Genomic DNA, 21205 nt, shown 5'->3' on the forward strand with positions numbered 1-21205 from the left:
CTCTAATGCTTTCTGAGGAATTGCAGGCCAAGCTCTGTCTCCACAAATGAGAAAAACGCCAGGAGGCAACATGCTTGCTGATTTTTGTTTTAAGGGCACAGACCGTGTCCAGTTGGCACAGTGTGCCGTGGTATTGTAATACCATGAAGAAACAGGAGATATCCAAGTGCTGTCATCTCCGGGCTTTCCTGACCTCTCCCTAATCAGCTCTCTGCCCTTGAAGTACTCAAAGAACAAACAATAATTTCATGGCACTGATCCCAGAATATCCAGCTCCTGTGGCTCCTGACTTGTAGTGTTTAAATTTTCAGTGATTTTAAATGCCTGAGCTCCTAAAGGATTTCTAGGGATTTTTTTTTTCACATCAATTTTCTGTGATTATTCCATTTTGATTAGTACACCAATTTGACCAGGCGTTACTTAAGTTATCATAAATTTGAGCTCTGGTCCATTTTCCAAATTCTTCCGTTGTGTCTAATGGAACTCCAATTAAGCAGGTACGAAATGGATCCGAAGGTGTATGTTAAGCCTATGTGGAGTTGCTAGTACTTCCTCAGCATACTCCAGCACACTTGGTAGATACTCCGATCATTGTTCAGCTGTCAGGTGTTGGAGAAGTGGATTCAGGACTGTCTGGAATCGGTGCTTTCGCTGACTCTCCGCCTCTGGACACAGCATGGGTTGATGACGGTGGTTTCAGATAGGGCTTCACCCACTTGGCTGGGATCCAATGAATGCCTTTATCTGTAAGTAAGCACATATAACCTCTGCCTTTTAGTTTTACTGTAGCTGGTCCTTCCCACACTCCTGTTTCTGGGCTTTTGAACATGACCTGAGTACCGTCAGGCAATTCCTCCCTAGGATTATGTGTGAGGGCGTGATGCACAAGAATAGGCAGGTCTTCCCTATCCCCTGTTGTTCTAAGTTAATTAAGCACAAAGATGACTTCAGTTGTTTTTTCCTCAGGGGATAACCCTGTAGTTCCCCCTTTTTGTTTTTGCAGCATGCCCTTGAATGTCTGATGAACACACTCAATAATTGCCTGACCAGTAGGGTTGTGAGGAATACCAGTGTCATGTTGAATACCCCATAAATTACAGAAACGCTTGAATCCTAAGGAACAGTAAGCAGGACCATTGTCAGTCTTGATTGCTAAGGGGACACCTAATATGGCAAAGCAATTGTACAAATGTTTTTCAACATGACGTGCTGCCTCACCTGTTAAGGGAGTAGCCCATATAACACAAGAATAGGTATCAATGCAAACATGTACAAACTTTTTTGGACCAAATTCTGCTACATGAGTTACATCCATTTGCCACAATTGCAAAGGTTCAGTACCCCTAGGGTTAACACCAGTGCCTAAACCAATGCCATCTTGTTGACAACCAGGACAGGATCTCACAATACCAGAAGTATCAGTAAAGGGAACACCAAATTGTTTAACTAACATTTTAGCAGATTGATGAAGAAAAGCATGGGAAGCTGTAGCCTGCTGAAATTTATCAGGGTTTGGCATTGGCCAGACAGTGGCTACCAACCGATCAGCTCGAGCGTTACCTTCAGACAGACCAGGGAGAGCTTGATGACTTCAAATATGAGTAATAAAGTATTCCTGCTGTCATTGATTTAGGTTTTTAGACAATTGGCTTAAAAGGGAATACAAATGCTTATTACTCACCTCCTTGAGTACTGCTCTTTCAAGGCGTTGGACACAGCCATCTACATAAAGTGAATCAGAAGCAATGTTAATGGCCTCATTTTTCCAATTTTCAAAAGCCCAAATCACAATTTTTTTTCCTTTCAATTTTAATGTCTGCAATGTATCTTTTGACTCTCCAAAAATGACATGCTTTTTCCACACTTTGTCCTGCTGCCAAGTGCAGGCAGCCCTTTTTGACCTTTTACCTGCATCTGTAAATACTGTCTGCCCAGATACTGGACAGTCAGATCTCCAGGGTCTGTCCTCCAGACGCTGATGCTCCAATAAAGATAACACCCGGTGTCATGGGTAAGTGTTGTGAACTTTACCATCACACCCAGCCAAAGCTATCTGAAAAGAAACAGAGTGTCTAATTCCCCATTCAAGATACCAGTTAGCCAGTGATACTACAATTGCATACGGTTCATGTCCCCAGACTTCCAAAATTCTCCCCCTACCCTTCATAATTAAATGAGCAAAAATTTCCAATCGAGTGGTAATAGTTCTAGACTGTTTTACAGGTAAAAACACCCATTCCAAAAGAACTAAGGGATTAGCCCAAGTTTTAACCCATTGACAAATTAAGGCGAAAGGATGCTTGGCAAAGTAGTCATCCTCCTTGCTCTGATTGATGACCATCAATTGAACTGGAACATCCTTGATCAGACGATGTGCATGTGATGTAGCAACCTTTGTGGCAATGTGATCCAAGGCCCCCTGCTGTCTCTTATCCAGAGTCCACCTGGGAAGGTAAAGGTAATTACATCTTTGCTCATTTGAGTCCCCTGAGTCCTTCCCATACCTACAATACCTAAAGTAGGGTTAACTAATGCCCAATCTTTAGGCCAAAAATATGTTTGATATGATGGCTACATCTGCTCCAGTGTCAATTGTGAGTTTTTCAGTAATAGAATCACCATTAGGATGTGTCAGGGTTACCTGTTGGTTTGGTTTACCTCTTGTGATGTCCATGGCCCAATATACTTCTGGGTTACCTGTGGAACCAAAGCTTCCTGTTTCCCTCTCCTTGTCATCTGCACAGGGGACACAAGACTTAAAAGGAACAAGCTGAGCAATTTGTGAACCTTTGGGAATAGATACAGGAGGGAAAAATGTTCTAACCATAATTTAACAACCCCTTGATAGTCCGCATCAATAACCCCAGGGGTTATATCCAACCCTTTTTACTGGCAGATGATCTCCCTAACAAAAAAGCACTAAGCCCACCCCCAAGGTCCTTTTACATTGGTGTCTATCAGGTGTACAGCAGAGTCTGTGATGGTGACGTCTACTGCGGTGTCCAAATTCAGTCTGGCACTTCCGGCTGTTGACGATCTGAGTGCGTAGAGTCCTCGGTGGGAGGCTGAGCTATCCAGCCTCTCCTTACCTGTTTTTTTTTCCTTTTTTTTCCTTTCCACCGCTGAAAAGCGACACTGACTCTGAACATACCCGATTTTACCACATCCAAAGCACTTAATGTTCTTTCCCTTCTGCTTTCTTTTCCAGTTTAGAAATCAGTGGTTTTACTGCATCTTGAACTGCAGCAGCTACATAGGATGCCTTTTCCCTTTCTGTAGTCCTAGCCATCAGTTCCAGCATTTCTGTAACATCAACTCCCTTCTTTAATGTACCCAAAATCTGCTGAGTTTTATCATTAGCATTGTCAAAAGCCAGCATATTAAACAATTTCACCTTTGTGTCTGGGTCCAAATCAGGATGATCATAAATAGCCTCATGCAATCTGTCCACAAATTTATCAAAGTCCTCATTCTCTCTTTGGCGAATTTGTGTAAAAGCCTTAGTGTATAATCCATCAGGAAGTGCAAGAAGAGCATTATAGGCTAATTGTTGGCTCATCTGTAAAACTTTGTCAATGCTCCGAGCCTGGGCAGAGGCAGTAGCCCAGGGCCCTTTGCCAAGTAACTCTTGTGCTGTTAAACCATACAAAGGATCATCCTGTGCCCGAGGCTTTGCTGCTTCCTGGGCACACTTTTCCTCCCAGCTTTTATGGAACATCATCTGCTGGTGGGGTGGCATTATAAGCCTGATTAGGGTATACACATCAGCTGGAATAAATATGTTAGAGGTAAAATTATACTGCAGCAGTGACTGTGCAAGCTGGGATTTTAAACCAAATTGTGAGACTGCATTTCTTACCCTTCTAAAGTCTTCCAATCAAAAGGTTCCCAAACTCTACCTGCAGCATTAGTTACTACAGGAAAAGCCTGTATATCATTTGTGAGAAAAGTCCCTTTTATAATCGCTTCTGTAATAACCCCCTGCCACTTGCGTTTCTGCGCTGCTTCTATTTCAGGGTCACATTCCAATTCTAATTCCACATCCTTTACAGCATGAGAGGGAGGATTTCGTATAACCAGCTGGGATGCTGGCTCAGAGACAACATGAAAAGGAGTTACCCGCTTTCCTGATTGTCTGCCTGAACCCACAATCATAGGTAGATCCATTTTTTCAAAAGAATAGTCTCTTTTAGGGACAACTGAATCCTTTTGTTGAATTACCAATTTTTGTAAATTGTCCATAAGAGACCTTAAATCCTCTTCAATGGAAGTATTATTCATAACATCTCTTTCCTTATCCTTTACAGCATGTTTAGTCTCTAAGTTACTGTTATCAGCAATTTTTTCACTCTGAGTACAACTGTCCTTTGTTCTGCAGACTAACAAACCTTAAGAACTTTTTTCACTGCAAGTGCAAGTATCCTTTGGTCTGCAGACCAACACCACTGAAGAGGCAACAGCTTCCTCTTTCTCACTAGCAGCTGGAGGAGCAGTTGGTGTAATGCTCGATGCTGAGCTGAGGGGTTGTGAGAATATCTAAGGTTGTAGAAAACAGTGGCTGAACTGAAGTTACTGCGAATGCCTGAGGTTTTTCTGGCTCAGAGGCAAAGGCAGCACAAGCTGCAGAAGCAGCTTTCCTCTCTGCCTTTAAACCTTGTAAAGCTTCTATGATGATTTTCCACAAAGTTGCATACTTAGATGCTGTTCGATCGGCTGTGTGTCTCTGTCGGACATGCGTGGGTGGCTCGCGTGGGACGGTTCGCAGGCAGCCCGCGATGAACAGACGAGTCTGGACTCCTCTATAGTTCAGTCTTCAGGTTGTTTATTAAAGCTTATCTCTAAGGTTTTTGTTCTGCCCAGCCGAGATCTGACCAGCAGGCAGCCACAAGCACTCTCTGCCCCTTTAGGGCGGTCGCACATTCTTATACTGATAATTACGTACACGATATTTACCATTTTTCTCCAATACCCATCACCTTTATTAAACAGTGTACCTTTAGTATGAACCAATCTAAAATGCACACATCACAGAGAAGATGGATGACAAGAAGAAGAGAAAAGCCACGAGGTCGGGCCTGAATCCTCCATCTTGCCTCCATTAGACCCCCCTGTACCAAAATCTTAAAACCTATATTCTATTCTATAAAAACACCTGCCCTACACCATTCAAACCTCTGAAACTTCCTATCCTCATGCTTTGATAGCACGACCCTTGAAGGGTCAAAATCAAGCCACCAGGTGCCTTTGGCTACATTCCAGGACTTCTGAGCCCCCAAGGGGTCTCCCTGGACTCAGAGCATCCGAGGTGATGCGCTGAGTTCCCACAAGATGCCTCTTTTGCCTCATTCCCCCGGATGCAATGCAGTCCCATAACCTTCGCCCCACAGCTTCCCATGTCAAAATCTCAAAAGCACCCTGTGCTCCTGCTATGAGATTATGTTCCCAAGCCCAGTGTAATAGCCCCTTCAAATTGGAAGCATCATACTTATGTTCTCTCTTAGAGAGGATATGTTGGAGGAGTTTCTGAACACCTTCCCTTTCCTGTTCAGACCCCATCTCCTCCCCAGCCGCTCACCCTGATCAGGGCGAGATTCAGGATATCCAGGACTGGAGCTCCAGTAACCTTTTCCTCTCACTGGGGCAGTGAGGATACTTTCAGCCGGCTTCTCTGCTCCTCAAGGGCTGGCTCTGATCCTGTGCACTGCAGCCAAATTGCCGTCCTTGAGTCCCTCTCAGGGTTGCCCTGCAATTCTCCACCAGAAATGTGGGGGGAAAAGTGCGGGATGTGGAGGTTCAGGAACATCACACCACAACCAATATGATCCAGTGAAGCCAAATTTATTATCCCTAAACAGACTGTATTTATAATAATTCTCTACTGTCCACACGTCTCTAGCTAATGCATGCTTGGCCAGGCCTAGCTGTTCACGTGTCTAAGATAGGGTGCTGATGGGATCATCTAACTTTTCACGTGTCTGGCTGTGGTTTTCTGTCCCACCCATGAACTGTCTTTTTCCTCACTTTCCCAAGCTCACTGACAAACTTGCTGAGTCCAGTTGACTCTTCTTGTATCTTTTCCAAGGCTCTACCAACTCCATTTTCTGAATATGTCCATTATTGTTTGTGAACATGTCCATTGTCCATTATCCCAAGCAGGCTGGATTGTGCATTGGCTGAATATGGCCATTGTTTCTCAAAAACTCCTCAATCTGCAACAAATCCTCAACAGGCTACAAGCTCTTCAGGAAAGACAGGAAAGGGAGAAGAGGTGGAGGGGTGGCCCTTTATATTAGGGAGAGATTTGATGCTATGGGTGTTAAAACTAATGATGATAAAATTAAATGTCTATGGGTAAGACTTAAGGGGAAGGCCAACAAGGCTGACATCCTACTGGGAGTCTGTTATCGCCCACCCAACCAGGAAGAAGAGGTGGACAACTCATTCTATGAGCAGCTAGAGAATGTTTCAGGTTCATCAGCTCTTGTTCTTGTAGGTGCTTTCAACCTGCTGGACATTTGCTGGGAACTTAATACAGGTGAAAAAAGGCATTTCAGTAAAGTTGTAGAGTGTGTGGAGGACAACTTTTTGTCACAGCTGGTGAGTGAGCCCACCAGGGGAGGGACTGTGTTGGACTTGTTGTTTGGGAATAGAGATAGGCTGGTGGGAGATGTGGTTGGAGATGGAGGCCGCTTGGAGCAGAGTGATCACAAGATTATAGAATTCTCAGTATTTATTGAAGTCAGGAGGAACATCAATAAGACTTTTACATTGGACTTCCATAAGGGCAGACTTTGGTCTATTCAGGAGACTTATTCAGAGAGTTTCTTGGGAAGCAGCCCTTAAAAACAAAGGAGTTCAGGAAGGGGGGCATGCTTCAAAGCAGAGATCTTGAGAGCACAAGAACCAACTGTCCCTGTGTGCCAAAAGATGAGTCAACGAGTCAAACATCCAGCCTGGATGGGCTATGAGGTTTTGAAGAAACTTAGAAATAAAAAGAGGATATATAATTTTTGGAATAAGGGTCAGGTCTCCCAGGAAGTATTTAAGGGGGTTGCTAGGGCACATAATAAAAAAATTAGGGAGGCCAAAGCTCAGTTCGAACCTAATTTGGCAACTTCTGAAAAGGATAATAAAAAATGTTTTTATAAATACATTAATGGCAAAAGGAAGGGTAAGACCAAACTTTCTTCTCTATTGAATGAGGGAGGGAACTTAGTAATGGCAGATGAGGAGAAGGCAGGGGTGCTTAATGCCTTCTTTGCCTCAGTCTTTGGTGGGTAGATGGCTTGTCCTCAGGACAGCTGTCCTCCTGGGCTGGTAGATGGTGTCAGGGAGCAGAATGGGCTCCTGTGATCCAGGGGGAGGAAGTCCAGGAACTCCTGAGCTGCTTGGATGTTCATAAATCCATGGGACCAGATGGGATCCACCCCAAGGTGATGAGGGAGCTGGCAGATGAGCTTGCCAAACCACTCTCCATCAATTACCAGCAGTTCTGGCTCACTGGGGAGGTTCCAGATGACTGGAAGCTGCCCAATGTGACACCCATGCACAACAAGGGTGGGAAGGAGGATCCTGGTAATTATAGGCCAGTCAGTCTGAGATGAGATCTGACTTGGTGAGATGATGGAACAGTTTATACTGAGTGTCATCACCCAGCACTTACAGGATGGCCAGGGTGTCAGACCCAGCCAGCAGGGGTTTAGAAGGGGTAGGTCGTGTTTGACCAACCTGGTCTCCTTTTGTGACCAGGTGATGCTCCTGGTGGATGCAGGAGAGGCTGTGGATGTGTCTATTTGGACTCCAGCAAGGCCTTTGGCACTGTCTCCCACAGCACACTCCTAGAAAAGCTGCAGCCCCAGGCTGGGACAGGAGCACTCTGTGCTGGGTTCAGAACTGGCTGGATGGCCGGCCCAGAGAGTGCTGGTGAGCGGGGCTGCATCCAGCTGGCAGCCAGGCACCAGGGGTGTCCCTCAGGGCTCTGTGCTGGGGCCAGCTCTGCTCAATATTTTTATTGATGACATGGATGAGGGGATTGAGGCTTTCATTAGTAAATCTGCTGATGACACTAAGCTGGCAGCGTGTGTCCATCTGCTGGAAGGTAGGAGGGCTCTGCAGGGAAACCTGGAACAGTTGGAGGGATGGGAAAGAGTCCAATAGGATGAAGTTTAATAAGTCCAAGTGCCCGGTCCCGCCTTTTGGCCACAATAACCCCCTGCAATGCTATGGGATGGGGACGGTGTGTCTGGACAGTGCCCAGGCACAAAGGGACCTGGGGGTACTGACTGACAGCCAGCTGGACATGAGCCAGCAGTGTGCCCTGGTGGCCAAGAAAGCCAATGGTCCTGGCCTGGATCAGGAATGGTGTGGTCAGCAGGAGCAGGGAGGTCATTCTTCCCCTGTACTTGGCACTGGTGTACTTGGCATTCTTCCCCCGTACAGGCACCGTACCTCGAGTGCTGTGTTCAGTTCTGGGCCCCCAATTTAGAAAGGACATGGAGGGTCTGGAGCGTGTCCAGAGAAGGGCAACAAGGCTGGGGAGGGGCTTGGAATGAAAGCCCTGTGAGGAGTTGCTGAGGGAGCTGGGGTTGATTAGCCTGGAGAAAAGTAGATTCAGAGGTGAACTTAAAACTCTCCACACCTTCTTAAAAGTGTGTGACAACCCAGCAGTGACAGCCCCAGCGTTCCCTGTGTGTGACACCCCAGCAGTGACAGCCCCAGCGTTCCCCTGTCTGTGACTTGCTGAAGGTGCGGGGCGGGCACGGGCTGGGAGGGGGCCCAGCCCGGGGGTCCCGCAGAGCCTCCCTACTCCAGAGCCGCAGCTGCGAGAGCGGGGCAGCTGCCGGGATCGGTGTGCCAGGGACGGGCCGCAGGTGGGGGTTCCAAGGGGCTCGGCTGGAGCAGCTTTTTGTCCCGGGGCATTGCCGCGGGTTGGGGTCCCTGGGAAGGCACAGCAGGACAGGGTGGCAGTGGTTGGTTTGTGGATTTGCTGTTGGGATGTTTTGTTGGCGGCCCCGGGCGGGCTGTGGGAGCTGGGAGTGGCCGGGCGGGCCCGGAGCCGCCCCTGGGGCCGGGAGACCCCGAACAGAGCTCTGGCCTCGGGGCCGAGTCCCGGGCGGCCCAGGGAGCGCTCGGCGGCCCGTGGGCCCCCGGCGCAGGCGGGTCCGTGTGGCCGGCCCGGCCGTGTCCGCAGCGGGCTCCGAGGGGAACGTTCTGGCCGTGGCCATGCGGGGCCGGGCGGGGCTCGGGGGGCCGGGCCGGGAAAAGGCTGAGCGAGAGCGGGGGAAGCGCTGGCACAGAGGTTCCGGGCCCGCCGTGCCCCTCTGGCCCCGCAGCCGGGCTCGGGGGCCGCCTCGCTCAGAGCCAGCCCTGGCTGCGGGGGTCCCTGGGGCTCCCTGGGCAGGGGGCGGCAGGGGCTGCCGGAGCTCCGTGCCCGGGGCTGGGCGCGGCTGCCGAGGCAGCAGAGGATGCAGCGTTCCCCCGTGCTGGGGCTGCCTCTGCCCGGCCCAGGGGCTGCACTGTCAGCCCAGAGCCACGTGGGGATCGCCCGGCACCAGCAGGGCTGGCAGGGAAACCGGCAGTGGGGGGAGCAGAAACGAGCGATGCGAGAGCTGGGGGTGCTCCAGAAGGCTGGACATGTTGCGAGCATGGGCAGGGAGGATCCATGGATACCCCAGGGCCCTTAAACAGGGACTCCGGACAGTGCTGACCCCGGACAGTGCTGGGACGCCTGTGATGCCAAAGTGATGAGCCCAGAGAAGGGAAACCTGTGGAATTGCCAGGAGCCCCAGCAGCCCAGAGGGGGGAACACCAATACAAACTTTACCCGCAGCAACTCAAAGCCCAAAGTGGAGAGACCAGAGAGGGGAAACTCAGGGTTGGGTGCTTTTGCTGAATCTTGGTCATTTGTGTATTTTTGGGGACTGAATCTTGGTGTTTTGTTGGTTTACAGGGGCACCAGATTCCCGGTGAGTTCTAGAGTGTGAAGGTCCAGGTGCCCAACACTGGAGCTGTAATATCTCAGGGCAAAGGTGACCAGGGTCAAAGAGAGACACCCCTCTGAGTACAATGGTGTCAGCCATCAGCATTTCCAGGCTCATGTTAATGCAGCAGGCTTCATTGGTGTCACCCAGTTCAATCCTGGTTTTTCGTTATATGTACCTCCCCTAGAATGTTCTCTCCTCTCTTGTCCCCTATTGGTCCCGGTTTACTGCAGTGCTCCGCCCCTGTTACCTCATTGGTTCCCCAGTTGGCTGCCCCTCCTCTGCACCACTTGTGCTCAGTTCCCATTGGTCCTTGACCCTGAGATCCGCCCCTTCCCGCCTATATAACCCCGTGTCCTCAGCCCCATTTTGTCTCTGTCCCTGGATCGCCTGCATTGCTGTAAACTGTGTTTGGAGCCTTCTACAAAGATCTGTCTCTGGCCTTGTCCATCAGCAGGATAAGCAAGTGTGCTCTGGGCTCTGGGAGTGCAGGTTGCTCACAGAGGCTCGTTGTGGATAAGCTGCAACACAAGAGATGGACTTGGGCGAGAGGAACCTCCTAACCCAATGTGCTCATGCATTGTATTTTTCCCCAAACCAGGATTTCCCATTCCCTAACCTTGACTGGATGGAGGGGGAGGCTGTGAGGAAGAGGAAGATGCTCTGGGACACCCAGGCAGGTGAGGAAGAAGTCAGTGCCCCTATCCCCCTCTCTCCTGCTCCATTTCCCAGCCCAGCATGGCCCCTGGCTGCAGGACAACCATGGTGCCATCGCTGTCCTTCTGGGGATGCACTGTGGGGATCTCCTTCACCTTTCTTCTGGCACAAAGGTAAATCCCATCCTCTCCTTGTCCTTCCTTCCCCAGACAAGGAGCTGAGGATGGAAACTAGAGAGGACAAATCCCTGCAGCAGAACCTTGTGGAAGAGGCCGTTTTGAGTGACTCCACAGCACAGAAATCCAATGGAGAGGAAAATCCCTGGAGATCCTGCAGGAGGGCAGGCTCCAAACCCAGCCCAGGGTGCTCTGAGGAGGAAAGACCCACCCTGAGGCAGGAAAGTAGGCAGAGCTTCAGCCGGAGCTCAGAGCTGGCGGCCCATGAGCAGCTTCATGATGGGGAGAAGCGTTACAAGTGTTTGGAGTGGGAAGAGCTTCAGGCAGAGCTCTGACCTGATCCGCCACCAGATGATCCACACTGGGGAATGGGCCTATGAATGTGGGGAATGTGGGAAGGGCTTCAGCTGCAGATCCACACTCATCACCCACCAACGCATCCACACTGGGGAGAGGCCCTACGAGTGCCCCAAATGCCAGAAGAGGTTTCACACCAGCTCCAGTCTCCTCCTTCATGAGCGGATTCACACAGAGGAGAGGCCCTTCCGCTGCCCTGACTGTGGGAAGGGCTTCAAGCACAACTTCACACTCAACAGGCACCGGCGCATCCACACCGGGGAGAGGCCCTATGAGTGTTCCCAGTGTGGGAAGAGCTTCACCCGGAGCTCTGACTTGACCAAACACCAACGGAGGCACCGATAAGGGAAGCCCTGCGAATACCCCCACTGCAGTGCACTGCATGCACTGCTCCAGCTTCATCCCCTATTGGAAGGACTCACATTAGGAAGAGCCCTGGTTATCCATGTTCCCCATGATGCATGCTGGGAAGACACCTGTACCTTTTCCTGCCCCTGCCAGTGACATGATGTGGGATTGAAGAATATATGGCCATGTCATTACATTGACTCCCACCTCAGGTCCTTGCCGGGACAGGAAAGGGACTGTCTCTCTCTCTCTCTCTCTCCGGTCCTTTCCAAGCAGGAGGAAATACATGCCCAGGAAGAGCCAGTCACAATAATGCTGTAGTTTTCCTTGTAAATAGTTTTTCTTATCTTTTCTGTTATAAGCATTGTTTCTGTTCCTGTTTGTTGCTTGTCTCATTGCTGTTCCCAATTGTTCTTATCCCAGCCTGGGATCTTTGCCTTTTGTGCTTTCCATGGGAGGCGGGAGGGCAGCACGGTTTTAGCGGGAGCAGGAAATTGGGGAATCCCATTCCTGAACCCCGGCCCGTGGAAACCGAGCATCCCAGCTGGTCCCAGCCCTGGTGGCCATGGAACAGCCTTGGGAGCGGGTCCCTGGCTGGGGCTGTGGGAACCTCTTCCCTCTGGTGCCCAGGGACAGGACTGGAGGGAACGGCTGCAGCTGAGTCGGGGCAGGCTTAGGTTGGATCTCAGGAAAAGGTTTTTCCCCAGAGGCTGCTGGGGCCCTGCCCAGGCTCCCCAGGGAAGGGTCCCAGCTCCAGGGCTCTCTGAGCTCCAGCAGCATTTGGACAGCGCTGCCAGGCCCAGGCTGGCATTGTTGGGGTGTCCTGTGCAGGGCCAGCAGTTGGACTCGAGGATCCTGATGGGTCCCTTCCAACTCAGCCAGTTCTGTGGTTCTGGGATCCCATGAGCCTGGGGATGGGACTGCCAATGGTTGCCATGGCAATGGGCTCTGGCTGCAGGCCTGAGCTGGTGTCCATGGCAACCACCCCTGGCATGGAGTCTCCATGGAGCTGCCAAAGGACTGAGCAAAGCAACAGGGGGCTGGTGATGGTTGCCCTGGAAACTGACCATAGCAACAGGAGGCTGGTAATGGCTGCCTGCTGAGGATCAGATTTGTCACAGGCCCTCAGAGGGGGTCCATGGGGACTTTCCAAGAGTCTCCAGGCTTTTCAAGAGCTGGAATGTCACAGGCAGAGTCAGGGGCTCCATGGAGACCCCCCAGGGCTTTCTGGGGATGGTAAAGGGCCGTGTGGTCACAGGCAGTCACAGCCATTCCATGGTGACATCCCAGGGGACCTTGGGCTGCAAAGGCACCAATCTGTCACAGGCACTTACGGGGGCTCCACGGTGACATCCCAGGAGTCCCCAGGCTGCCAAAGAGCCGGGATGTCCCAGAAACTCACACGGGTTCCTGTCATAGGCACAGTGGGTGATTCAGGCAAAAGCTTTATTTATTAGATTAACGCCCGCTGAGTAATGAGGTACAGAAATGATGCCCAACAGCCCCTGCAGGGCCCCTGGACTTCTAAAATTCCTACTAAGGGAGAAGACTGGGAGGTGCTGGATCCAATTCCAGACCCAGCATTTGTCAAAGGTTTCAAAGATTGGACAGGTGGAATTGAACTTTAATGCAATTTGTCCCACAGGATTAATGATGGAATACCAGATAAATTTATTTAAATACAGCTCTGAATGATTCTGATCATGATTGGACAGAGAGATCTTAACCAGAGTTATTTACTCCACAGTATAGGAACTATAGCAATTATTAGAATATTCTGCTCTAGGAAGCAATTTTGAAGTCAAGAGGGCCCTGCTGGGGTTGTTGGAGCCCATTGCAGGCAGAGCCTCCTGTACCAGCAGGAACTGCCTTTCCTGTGCCATGAGCAGGGCAGGTCCCACTGCAGGAAAAGCCCCAGGCCAGCCCCAGCCCAGGGAAGGCCTCGGGCACAAGGGCAGAGTGCCGTGCTGGGAGCTGTGCCAGGGAGAGCCTGAGGCACCAAAGGCACCTTGGCAGCAGCAGCTGCTGGCAGGGCATGGCCAGAAGCCTCCCTTGGCACCCCGGCCTGGTGGGCACCACTGCAGAGCTGCTGCCTCAGGGCTCATTTCTGGCTGGGCTCTGAAAAGCCACTTCTGCTCCAGGAGCCTGACTGGGAAGCCATTGGCCCCAGCACCTTGGGGACAAGATATTAATGACAAAACTCTTGATGCCAGCAGAGACAAGGCAGGGGCAGAGGAAAGGGCAGAGCCAGGCCCAGGGCCAGGGCTGCCATGGTGATGGCTGTGAGGTCACTGCCCCTGCAGCAGCCTGGCTGCCCTCAGCAGACATTCTGGCCAGAAGTGTTGTGAGGGCACCCAGCACATCAGAGAACCCACACTACAGGAATTCTGTCACTGGGGATGAGAGGGTTTCACTGGGTCAGGCTGCACAAAGCTCCTGCACTTGGAGCATTCCTCGGATAGGGAATTCACTTCTCTGGAAAACCAGTTGCAGTTTTGTTCCACTCTCATCACTGTAAAATATTTCCCCTTTCTGACAAACGTAAATCCACCCCCATTCAGTTAAAAGATATTGACCCTTGTTCTGTCACAGCAAGATTTGGAAGAAAATACCTTGGATCACTATTTTTCCATTTTCACAGACCTTGGAGAAGACCTGAAGATCTCCCAAGCTGGGGTTGGGAGGCCTCATCACAGAACCAGCAGGGACAGGCTGAGGACTCTGGTTCCTTGATGTGGAGACCGAGGACAGAACAGGAGTAGCCTGGGAGGAATTGAAGGGTGGTTTCAGAGAGGCTGGAGCTTTTCTTCATTATATAAATCAGCCAGAGAAAGAAATAATGGCACCAAGGGCAGCTGGGGAGGCCCAGAGTGGACATGAGGAGAAAGGAATTTCCCTGCCAGGGCAGGGCTGTGGTGCAGCACGTCCCCTGCACCACAGAAGGAGCCTGGAGCAGCCCAAGGCTTTGTGTGGGCAGGCAGAGGCAGGCAGGAGGCAGAGCTGTCAGCAAAGGAAGGGGCCAGCCAGGTGGGGCAGCCGGGGGATGAGCACAGCCTGCAGGGACAGAGGCCAGGGCAGGGACACCGTAGGACAGCCTGGGCTGCACAGGGCACAGGGATGGGCAGCAGCTGCAGGGCCCTGACAGAGCCAACTTGGGCAGCACTTTGGCCATGGCTGCTGGCCCTGGGCCTGAGGCCACAAGGAGGGGACAAGTGACCCTGGCAGCCCTGGGGCCTCATTGCCTCCTTGTCCCTGCTCAGCAGCCTGGCAGGGGCCGCCCCATGGTCCTGCCCTTGGCATTGCCCATCCCCACATCCCAGTGCCCATCCTGGGAAGAGCCCTGAGCACTGAGGGAGGGACAGGATCTGCCTTGGCAGGGGCTGGGGCTCAGGCCTTGGCCCTTTGCATTCCTGAAACACATCCAGGTGTGCTCAGCACCAGAGACACCTTTGCCTTGCTTGTCCCCACCTGTCATCACTGCCTCCAGGATTCTGCTCTACCTGGAACCTGGGGACACTTTCACAGGAGTTGTGTCCATGAGTGGGACCCATTAATAGTTAAAGAGACTTTGTGTTCTTGAGAAGTTCTTTGGGCACACTCTGAGGGACTGAGTCTGATGCAAAGAGCACCAATACCCCAGAGGGTCATTCAAGTCCTTGTGCTGTGTCTGTGCTGCTGAGCTGGGCTGGGCTCCTGGCCCAGAGGCAGCTCCTGACCAGGGCAGCACTGCAGAGAGACAGCTCTGGGCAGGAGCAGCTCCTGTGCACAGCCCAGCAGGGCTGGGGCACTGCCAGGGCACCTCAGGGACACCAGCAGGGCACAGACAGAGCTCACAGGGGCTCAGCACTGGCAGGGGCTGTGGGATGTCCCAGAGGGGGCTGTGTCTCAGCAGCACCTCTGTGGCTGTGTCATAGAGGCACAGAGCAGCTGTGATGTCAGCAAGGGGCTGAGTGACAGCCCAGAGTGGGTTGTGTGAGGTCACAGATTGGGCTATGACATCACAGAGTTTCTTTTCTGTGACATCATTGAGCAGCTACACCATCATAGAGGGGATTGTATGACATCACAGAGCAGGCTGTGAGATCAAAGTGTGTGCTGTGACGTAACAGAGTGGAAGTATGACATCACAGAGAGGGTTTTGTGACATCACTGAGAGGCTTGTGACATCACACAGCTGTCTGTGACATCATAGAAAAGAGTGTGGGGCCTTAGAGCAAATCCTGCCATCACAGAGGGTGGCTGTGTGACATCACTAGGTGGCTGTGTAACATCATAGAGCAGACTGTGACATCACAGAACAGACAGTGACATCACATGGTGGTTTTCTAACATCACAGAGTCTTCTGTGACTTCTTAGTGCAGCTGCATGACACTTCAGGGTGACATCCCAGAGCTGGCTCTGTGACATCACAAGGGTGCTGTGTGACATCTCCGAGTGGGCTGAGACATCCCAAGGGTGCTGTTTGACATCCCAGGGGTTGTGTGAGGTCACTGGGGAGGTCACTCTGCCCTGTCCCCCCTCACAGCTCCCCCCAGAGCAGTCCAACCCTGCTCGTGCCCAGCAGGGTCCCCTGTCCCCCCGGGTCCCCCCGCCCCCGGTGCCGCAGCCTCCCCCAGAGGATGTTCCACGAGATCAACCCCAGAGCCCGACACAGGGATGGGGGCCAGGGCTCTGCAGGTGGGACAGGGGGACAGGGACCCCCTGGCATCATCCCCGTGTCCCCCAGGGCCAGAGCCTGGGCCAGGGCTCCTTCACCCTGTTACAAACGAGGGCTTGAGAGCGCTGAAAAAATCCCCAACAAGGGATCAGGGAAAACCGGATTTAATATTAAGGGACAGCACCACAAATTTCCTTGACAAGAGTCACTCTGCTCCTGACTGGACACTTCTGGCACACCAGGGAGACAAAGCAACAACAAAACCAAACAGAACCAGCCAATAAAACCAGAAATGGACCGAGAACTGTGCCTGTGCGTGTGTGTGTGAAAAAAGGACAATGACAGCAAGAATAAAAAGAAAAAAGAGATAAAAGCTTAACAGGGCTCAGACTTAACCAGACTTAACTTACACCTTAACCTTAACTGATATCTTAAATGTCACAATTTAGACAAAACCAGCACTTAAACGTTTTCAACTGAACTTATAATTTATGACTTGGCAATTTAACAGAGATATAACACATACCAGTATTTAACTTGCCTACTAACTTACACTAAAAGTAACAACTTAGCAAAAGAACAACTCTCAGAAGCATTTAACTTAGCTCATACCTCATGACTGAACACTTCTTAGAGGCCTGACTGACTCAGCTATGCAAGGCACTCAGACCCCTCAGAGAGCAGCATTTCTGCCCCATTTCCCCAGCACAGGCACTCCTGTGTGCACACAGACACACAGAGTCAGTGCAAGGCACCTGGGTGAAATTCCCCTGAGGGCAGGGAATGCTCCCTGTGGATGCTTTGGCATCTCCCCAGCAGGCCAAGGGCTGAGCCTGGAGCAGTGGGGGATCAGCCCAGGCTCTGTCGCTGTCCAGGATCCCCGAGTGCAGCAAACGGGAGAGTTCCCGGCTGGGAGAGGCCCCACCCAGAGGGAGTCGCTGGCCCAGGAGAGCTCCAAGGGCTCCTTTTGGAGCGCTGTGTGCAGGGCCCCACGAGAGGGGCTGCAGTCCCAGCCATGGTTCATCCTGGCCACACTTGGCACCAGCAGCTTTCTTTGGCACTGGGAGAACAGGGATGTTGTGCCACTGAGGGAACACAAACAGTTCCAGGGCTGCTCCTAAAGGAAGCAGGAGCTGTTTGGGCAGCAGCAGTGCCTGGAGCAGACAGTGTTTGTGGTGAGCTGAGAGGAGCTGAGCCCAGGGGCTGCTGGCCAAGGCCCAGGCCCAAGGAGCATTTCTGAGCTGGCAGGGCGGGCTGAGAAGGGGAGGGGGGAATGCAGCAGCACAGGGCCATGGAACCAAGGGAGCAGTGTGACACTGTGGGGCCCTGTGAGACCAAGGGACAAGTGTGACACTGAGGGGCCCTGTGAGACCAAGGGACCAGTGTGACACTGTGGGGCCCTGTGAGACCAAGGGACCAGTGTGACACTGAGGGGGTCCCTTGGAATCATGGAGAGCACTGTGACATTGCTGGGCCTCATGGAACCAAGGGGACTGCACTGACTCTGTGTTGCTCCATGGAATGTAGGGATCATTGTGACACAGAGAGGCCCCATCAACCAAGGGTTCATTGTGACACTGCAGGGCCCCATGGAACTGTGGAAACCATTATGACACTTTGGGGTGTCCTGGAACCAAGGGGCCATTGTGACACTGCGAGACCCCATGGTCTCACAATGGTGCCAAAGGTCCATTGTGACATCGCAAGGCCTCAGGGAACCTGATGGGAGAGACCATTGTGACACTTCACAGCCTCATGGAACCAAGGGACCTTTGTGACACTGTGGGGCACCATGGCACCAAGGAGACCATTGTGACACTACCAGGGCCCAAGGAATAAGCAAAGCATTGTGACACTGTGAAGCCTCATGGCACCAGTGAGACCATTGTGGCCCTGGAGGTCCCCACAGAACCAAGAGGGACATTGTGATACTGTGGGGCCTCGTGAAACCAAGAGGCCTTTGTGACCCTGCAGGGCTGCATGGAACCAAAGGTCCATTGTGACATTGCAGGGTCTCATGTCATCACTGATCCATTGCGACACTGTGGAGCCAAAGGAGACCATTGTGACACTGCAGGGCTGCATGGAACCGAGGGGACATTGTGACATTGTGGAACCCCATTGAACCAAGGGTTCATTGTGACACTGCAGGGCTGCATGGAACCAAAGCTCCAGGGAGAGACAGAGGGGGCCTGATGTCATCAATGGTCCATTGTGACACTGGACAACCAAAGGAGACCATTGTGACACTGCAAACCCTCAGGGTCCAAAGGACCATTGTGACATTCTGGGCCTCATGGAAGAGAGGAGTGACGTGACATTTGGGGCCTGTGGAACCATGGACACCATTATGACACAGCAGGGGCCCATGGAACCAAGGTGGCATTGTGACACTTCAGAGCCCCATGGAACCAAGGGAACATGGAACAGGTCTGGCTGGTTTGGCCTCCCAAGGGCTGCCTGACAGCTGGCCTTGGCATGTTGAGGGTCTCTTCTCATCTGCTATTCAAACGATGGAGCTCTGGCTTTCCTTCCTAAGGAAAAGATCTCTCCTCCTCCTCCTCCAGGCATCCATGGACAGAATTGGGGTTTCATAGCCAAATTTTCTTATGTCCAGGGATTGTTCCCATAGGAAAATTGCCAGAACAAGTCTGGCTGGCAATGGTTTCACAAGGGTCAGCTCTCATTTGTCCCTAAAACCCTGGGGAAGGCTCCATGCTTTCCTTTCTATAGAAAAGAACTGTCGTTCTCCAGGTACCCATGGCTGAGATTGAGGTTCCACCTTCAGATTTCCCTAAATCCAAAGACTGCTCCCAGACAAAATCTGCCATTCCTGACAAGTCTGACTGGTCTTGGACTAGTGAGGCTCTCACCTGCCTTTCAAACACTGGGGGTCTGTGCTTTCCTTTCTCTGGAAAAGAACTGTCCTTCTCAGTCAGGTGCCCATGACCAGAACTGGGATTCCACTTCCAACATTGCCTTTTGTGTCATACTGGAGGAGATTGTTGGCTTGAAGCATTTCATGTGTGGGGGAGGAAGGGGCAGGTCCAGCCCTGCCCTGCCCTGGAACCCCAGCCCTGCCCTGCCCTGGAACCCCAATCCCCCCAGAGCCTCCATCCCAGCCCAGCAGTGTCTGCCAGTCCCTGGCACAGCACAGGCAATGCTCCACAGCCACCTCTGGAGCCCCAGCCCAGCTCCTGAGGGACCAAATGAGCCCAAGTCCCACCTGGGGGAAGGGCCCAGGAAGACCAAGGGCTACTGAAGGCTGACCACAAGGCAAGCACACAGCTTGACCCTGCATCCTCTTGGAATTTCTATCTGAACACTGCTGGAATCCAGGAGATGGTACCTGTGTGTGTGCTCCTCTGTATCTTTGTTGTCTTTCTTTCTGTGTCTTCCTCTTCTGTTTCTGTGCTCTTGCAAATTTTGATTAACATTAAATTGACAGGCTTAGAGTTTGTGAAGCTGAATGGGCCAAGTCAATGCTTTGAGAAGTGTTTTTTGTTGGTTGAATGTCTGTCGAAGTTTGACATGAGAAGAATTTTCAAAAGTAATGCAAAACTTTTTGTGTTACTGACATCCTGTTAAACCACTGAGATACTGAACTCGCCTCTGTGAAACACAAGTGTTAAAAGATTAAAAAACCCAGGAACCTCCTCTTTCTTTCCCACTCAACAAAGAAGCAGCAGGCCCTGGCCCCGGCCCCCATCTCAACCAAACCAAACCAAACCAAACCAAACCAAACCAAACCAAACCAAACCAAACCAAACCAAACCAAACCAAACCAAACCAAACCAAACCAAACCAAACCAAACCAAACCAAACCAAACCAAACCAAACCAACCAAACCAAACCAAACCAAACCAAACCACACCAAACCAAACCAAACCAAGCAGCCCTGCCATGGGCTGAGCCCCTTCCCCTCTCTCCAGGCTGCCCCCCCACTGGCCCCATTCTGACCTAACCAAACCCCAACAACTCCCAAACAGGAAAACAAAAGAGACTACAAAACCCCAACCAGAACAAAGCCAACCACAGATATTAAAATCTTACCATCAATTCCCCCTTCCCCCAGCACAACTCAAACCAAAAACCCCTACAACCTTTAATCCATAGACAATGACCATACAAGTGGTCTCACAATGGTGCCAAAGGTCCATTGTGACATCGCAAGGCCTCAGGGAACCTGATGGGAGAGACCATTGTGACACTTCACAGTCTCATGGAACCAAGGGCCCATTGTGACACTGTGGAGCACCATGGCACCAAGGAGACCATTGTGACACTACCAGGGCCCATGAAATAGGCAAAGCACTGTGACACTGTGAAGCCTCATGGCACCAGTGAGACCGTTGTGACCCTGGAGGTCCCCACAGAACCAAGAGGGACATTGTGATACTGTGGGGTCTCGTGAAACCAAGAGGCCTTTGTGACCCTGCACGGCTGCATGGAACCAAAGGTCCATTGTGACATTGCAGGGTCTCATGTCATCACTGATCCATTGCGACACTGTGGAGCCAAGGGAGACCATTGTGACACTGCAGGGCTGCATGGAACCGAGGGGACATTGTGACATTGTGGAACCCCATTGAACCAAGGGTTCATTGTGACACTGCAGGGCTGCATGGAACCAAAGCTCCAGGGAGAGACAGAGGGGGCCTGATGTCATCAATGGTCCATTGTGACACTGGACAACCAAAGGAGACCATTGTGACACTGCAAACCCTCAGGGTCCAAAGGTCCATTGTGACATTCAGGGGCTCATGGAAGAGAGGAGTGACGTGACATTTGGGGCCTGTGGAACCATGGACACCATTATGACACAGCAGGGGCCCATGGAACCAAGGGAACATGGAACAGGTCTGGCTGGTTTGGCCTCCCAAGGGCTGCCTGACAGCTGGCCTTGGCATGTTGAGGGTCTCTTCTCATCTGCTATTCAAACGATGGAGCTCTGGGCTTTCCTTCCTAAGGAAAAGATCTCTCCTCCTCCTCCTCCAGGCATCCATGGACAGAATTGGGGTTTCATAGC

At 51.6% G+C, this 21205-nt stretch overlaps 1 protein-coding gene and 1 pseudogene across 1 annotated transcript in view; one reads left to right on the top strand and one right to left on the bottom strand.

Moving 5' to 3' along the window:
- The window catches only part of LOC115485198 (uncharacterized), a 2106330-nt gene that overhangs the window by 1145251 nt on the left and 939874 nt on the right, over window positions 1-21205 (top strand). The window contains 2 exon segments of the mRNA XM_050983901.1: window positions 11040-11120; window positions 11122-11492. Coding sequence (XP_050839858.1) covers window positions 11040-11120; window positions 11122-11492 — 452 coding nt within the window.
- Window positions 1-21205, bottom strand: part of LOC103825013 (zinc finger protein 208-like) — a 742626-nt pseudogene that overhangs the window by 114185 nt on the left and 607236 nt on the right.

This window comes from Serinus canaria, chromosome 25 (genome assembly GCF_022539315.1).
Source record: "Serinus canaria isolate serCan28SL12 chromosome 25, serCan2020, whole genome shotgun sequence".
NCBI lineage: Eukaryota > Metazoa > Chordata > Aves > Passeriformes > Fringillidae > Serinus > Serinus canaria.